Source organism: Capsicum annuum, chromosome 4 (assembly GCF_002878395.1).
Source record: "Capsicum annuum cultivar UCD-10X-F1 chromosome 4, UCD10Xv1.1, whole genome shotgun sequence".
Taxonomy (NCBI): Eukaryota; Viridiplantae; Streptophyta; class Magnoliopsida; order Solanales; family Solanaceae; genus Capsicum; species Capsicum annuum.
In genome coordinates this window covers 14,045,388-14,050,907 of record NC_061114.1, presented here as the reverse complement: position 1 = coordinate 14,050,907, position 5,520 = coordinate 14,045,388, and the positions used below count along the sequence as shown (strand labels likewise).

General features: G+C 27.6%; 1 protein-coding gene across 1 annotated transcript; it reads right to left on the bottom strand.

Annotated features, from left to right (window-relative positions):
• Positions 1–926: 926 nt before the first annotated feature.
• Positions 927–4,685, bottom strand: LOC107868226 (probable caffeoyl-CoA O-methyltransferase At4g26220). The gene is made up of 3 exons (XM_047410762.1): positions 4,501–4,685; positions 2,882–2,961; positions 927–1,107 (listed from the first exon to the last, which is right to left on the bottom strand). Exons 1-3 carry the CDS (start codon positions 4,561–4,563, stop codon positions 942–944), a joined length of 309 nt encoding a protein of 102 aa, XP_047266718.1. The 5' UTR covers positions 4,564–4,685; the 3' UTR covers positions 927–941.
• Positions 4,686–5,520: the final 835 nt, after the last annotated feature.

The following is a 5,520-nucleotide window of genomic DNA, read 5'->3' as shown; positions in this document are numbered from 1 at the left end:
ATTATTTCTTTCATAAGATATTATTGAGAAAAACACATATATATGATACAGCAACAACAAAATCAGTATATTCCCACACAGTGGAGTGTGGAGAGGGTAAAATATACGCAGTCTATACCACTACCTCTGAAGAAGTAGAGAGGTTATTTCTGATAGACCCTGCTCAGGACAAAAGAACAGTAAATAAAAACACATTTATATGATATAAACCAATAATATTACTCACTTCATTTTAATTTACTTGTCTGGTGATTTGATATGCAATTTAAGAAAGTAAAGAGAATTTTTAAATCTTGTAATCGTAACTTAAAGATATGTAAAAAGTATCAAAATACTCTTTAATCTTATGATCTTAAACTTGTCACGACAAAAATTGAAATTAAAGAGTTGTTAAAAAAAAATAAAAGAGATATTCTTTTTTAAACAGACTTAATTAAAAAAATCAAACAAATAAATTGAGATGGAAGGAATACTACTCACTAGCTCCATTTCAATTTATTTAACCTATTTTCTTTTTAATCTGTTTCAAGAACAATTCTTTTTTATTTTAGCAACTCTTTGATTCCAACTTTCCACGTGACATATTTAAGACCGTAAAATTAAAATATATTTTCATACATTTAACATATATTTAATTCAATATCACAATATTTAGCTACTTTGACCTGGTGGTCCGGTGCCTGATATTACATGTATGAGGTCTTGTGATCAAGGCTCAGCTCACATTCTCGATTTTGTTTATTTTCTTTTTTGTTTATTTTCTTTTTGTCCTGATTCAGGGGTCTATTAAAAATAATCTCTTTATTTTTTCTAAAATAATGGTATGGACTGCGTATATTTTACCCTTTTCTGACCTGGCCCCATTATTAAAAAAAAAAATATTTTCTTAAATTTCGTATCGAATTAAAACAAGTCGGTCAATTTGAAACAGACAGAAGTATTTAAAAATGAGATGGACTAACCTTGCCATCTTGAGGAATTGTAAGAGCTGTAAGGAGCAAGGAATATCCAGTGAAGACTCCAATTTCAATAGTCTTTTTGGCATTTATCATTTTCAGAAGTAGGGCTATCTGTTGGCCAGCATCTGGTGCAGTTGCCATTAAACTCCTATATATGTAATGGTGAGTTAAAGAATGTCAAAATATATATAAAAAAGAAAAAATAAACACATAAAAGAATAAAGGAAAGCAATATATATTATGCATGTTTTAATTTAGGCGTAGTACATAAATGTGTCTTTTAACTTAACTTCAATTTTTATGTACGCTATTCAATTTTGGGTGTGGACAAGTACACACTTAAACTTATATAAAATTGAATAAATATACACATACGTCATATGTGGCATCTTACATAGCCAATTCAGGCCCTACATAGCGTCCAACGTTATGCCACATAGGAAGCATGTGTCTATTTGTTCAGTTTTATGTGAGTTTAAGTGTCTTCTTGTACACATTCAAAGTTTAAGGTATAATTGTGAACTGAGGTCAAGATAAAGGACATGCTTATGTATTATGCCCTTAATTTATATGACATTTTATTTTTGGCATAATACATACATATGTCCTTTAACTTGACTTTAACTCACATCTATGACCTTAATCTTTGAATGTGCAACCAGGGACGGCTCTGCCTTACAAAAAAAATAGGCGTCCACTTTAGGCCCCCAAATTTGTGGGGCCTCATTTTTTACGATAATATATTGTAGCTTTTTTAAAAAAAAAAAAATTATAGAAAAAATTAATTTTTTGTATATAAAAGGAAAGAATTATTAGAAGTTCATATATCTAGAGTATTATGTCTCAAGAAAGATTAAATGCATTAATTATATTATTACTTTAAAAAAAAGAATAATTAGAAATCAATTATATAATTTTGAAGATAAAGTTAGTATGAAAAATTATTTTTTTAAAAAAATTTAAGGTCTCCGTTTGATTTTCGTCTTAACCGACCAATATGTTTGTGCAGCCCCTGTGTGCAATAGTAAGTTCTTAAACTTCTACAAAGTTGAACAACTACGCACACCAGTCCTCTATGGCATAATACACGTAGAACGTCATTTATGACATAAATTTGCCACGTAGGACACCAAAATGATACATGCATTTACTTGTTCAACTTTAAACAATTTTAAGTGTCTACTTATGTACACAAAAAATTGAAGGCTATAGATGTAAATTAAAACCAAGTTAAAGGACATATTAATGTATTATACTTTTTTTTTTCAGTCAACCCTAAAAAAAAAAACCTCTTTTTTATTTGACAAATATCTAATGATATTACCCTCAAGGTATTTATGAATTTTACCCTTAAAATATTTATCCATGTGAAGCCTCACTTATTTGACAGAAATTTGACAAAGGTGTACTGTCTTCCTTCCATATTAATTGGCACAAATTTCACAAATATGTACTTCCTCCTTCCTTTATAATTGTCCATAGTAATATAAATGGTTATCCAAATTACTTATCAACTCACAAAAACAAGACTAAATTAATTACATCTTTTCATTTTACTCTTACAATAATCATTTTAAAAGTGTAAGCAAGTTTATAAAGTTTCAAAAAAAGGTTTCTTAGGATAAATTAATTTTTTTTTTTTTATAATTTTTTAATGAACATGTGAAAGAAAAAAATGGACAACTAATCAACTAATATATGACTTAGGGAGTATCCTTCTATTTAAAAATTTATTTATTTTAAAGATAGTTTTGAAACATTGTTTCATAGTTTTTGAATTTTGTGCCTAGTTAAACTAATAAATTAAAGCGGAAAGAATAACATATACATACATATATATATATATATATAAACTAAATTTTTAAATTTAGATAAATAATGTAATTTTCTGACGAAAAAATGAAAGGCAAAATAAAAATTACTTTGGATGATTTGCAGTTATTGCTCTGAGCTCTTTGAGAACCTCTGGCTCCCTTGGGTACACAGCAGTCTCCAGTACATACTTGCATCATTAAAAACAATTAATAGATTAATTATAAGTTAAGAAAAGGAAAAAGAATTAAAAAAAATACACAAGAGTAAAAACGAATAGTTTGGTGCACTAATACTTTCGCTATGTGCAGAGTTCAGAAAGAATCTCATCATAAGGGTGCATCGTACGCAGCTCTATTTTGCATTTCTTTCAGAAGCTGTGTTCCAAGACTTGAACCTGTAACCTTCCGGTCACATGAAAGTACTATCTTTATTTTAAAATAAATATTTTCTTTGTTTTATTTTAGTTAATCATTTTTTATTTTACACGATACTAATAAAATTATAATAAGATGTTTAATTACTAATCTATCCTTTATCTTTATTGATGGATATCAAGATCATTTATATGCTCACATTAATGGAATGACATAAGACATGTTAATAGATTTGAAACTTATAAATTTATTTAGGCTTTAAATAAATTAATTATAGAAGTAAAATGAAAAAAATTTAATTAATTTTAATGGCTAACTAAAATGAGACGGAGGAAATAACGTTTTAGTTTGAGCACACACTTTGTGAGAACTACCCATTTTTAAACCTCATTTATTTGCACTTAATGAGGATCATAATCTTTCAAATTTTAGTTATTAAGTTCGTCTATTTTTTTCCTGAATCTTAGTTAGTTGTTCAGATCTTAATTATTTGTATGTTTCAACTACTTAATGAATTGGATAGATCAGAATGATAAGATTTCATATTTAAAGTCTTAACATCACTAAAATTCATATTTAAAGATTTCTATAAAAATAGTTGTTCACCAATTTCATTCATCCACTATCACTACATTGTTTGCCATTATCAATCACTTTCATCCACCATTATACAATCAATTACGTGCGACCACCTATCATCACCATTTTGAACCACAACTATCATTATTATCAATTATTATAATTACTTGTCACTACCATGAGCCACAATTTACAATCATCATCACTAATTGTCATCACCACAATAACCATTAATCACCGCCATTAATCACCACGTTATTATATATCACCAATCACCATTATTATTTACCATCACAGTTAATTATTACTATCATCAACTATATATCAATCGCCACCACCAATTACCACCATAATCATATTAACCACACTCCACCAATATTAGTCAACATCATCCCAATTGATATTCACAATTATCATCACTATTCATCACCAATTACCATCATCAACCATCATATATTTCTTCAACAAATATTTTTGTTGATATAGAGTATTAGACTCACTTCATATTCTAGTGAATTTATTTTATTAATTTCTAAATTAAATCAAACTTTATACATTCAATTGCTAAAAATTCAAACAATCTTAATTAACTTAACATTCAGATCTTAATATAATATCTTAACAATTTAGATCTAAACATCTAAATCTTGAGATATTCTGTGTATTGATTTAGTTTAAAATTATTTAAAAGTTTTTTTTATTTTTTAAGCTTCGTATTAAATTAAAATTAAATAAATAAATTGAAATCGACGGAGCAAAAAGCAAGTACTTACCTCATACAGTTCTTGACTTTGCAGTAGTCCCTTACAGTCATCAAAGTTGGAGAGAGACGCCATTTCTTCTATGTGAATTTACTATAGAGAATGAGGATTAATTAAGTAGAAAGAGAAAGTAAAAGGGAATTTATATTAGCATTTGTTCCAAAAATGCCCTTTTATTTTTCTGGTAAAGTTTTAAATACATACATAAATTGATTTTTGAAATTTTTATATTTAAATTATTAGGTGTATAAGTTTTCTATCAAAATTATCATTAATTACGTATCTTAATAATTGTTTTTTTTATGTTTTATCTGAACGCTGGTGATGTGTTTTATAAGGAAGGAAAATAATTGATAATTGAGGTATTTTGATAAATAATTGATGATAATTTAAATAAGAACTCATACACTACAAACGTCATTTTAAATAAAGTATTAAATACATACTTAAATTATTTTTTTGAATTTTTATAATTAAATTTTTAGATATGTAAGTTTTCTATTTAAATTATCATTAATTAGTATATATCTTAATAAAGTAATTATTTCTATTTTTTATCTGAACGACAGTGATGTTTTTGATAAGGAAAGAAGTACGTGATAATCGAGGTATCTTGACAAGAAGCTATTAATAGAATATAGATCCATCTTTTTAAAAGTATGTATTATTTTTTCAGTAATGAGTGTTTTATTAAGGAATGTCCCAAATTAAAAATATTGTTTATCTATATCTATAATCTATATTATTCGGGAGAAGATGGAAATGGTATTTGTAGAAGAAAAAATGTGGGAAGTAAGGTTGAGATAGTTTGATTATGTGATGAGGAGGGGGTACAGATGACCCAGTTCGAAGGTGTGAGAGGTTGACCTTGGAAGGTTTCAAACGGGGTAGGGGTAGATCGAAGAAATGCTGAAAAGAAGTGATTAAGCGTGACATGGAGAAGTTACAGTTGACTAAGGACATGACCCTGGATAGGAAGGTATGCAGAAAAAACATTAGGATAGAGGGTTAAGGGTGTGGATGAGTCGTAGC

What these genes read in the sequence shown, in the direction of transcription:
- LOC107868226 (XM_047410762.1), bottom strand. Translation starts at nt 4,563, where the DNA reads ATGGCGTCTCTCTCCAACTTTGATGACTGTAAGGGACTACTGCAAAGT. An exon ending in AAAGTCAAGAACTGTATGAG is followed by an intron (nt 2,962 to 4,500) that starts GTAAGTACTTGC and finishes TAATGATGCAAG; the next exon opens with TATGTACTGGAGACTGCTGT. An exon ending in ATAACTGCAAATCATCCAAA is followed by an intron (nt 1,108 to 2,881) that starts GTAATTTTTATT and finishes TTACATATATAG; the next exon opens with GAGTTTAATGGCAACTGCAC.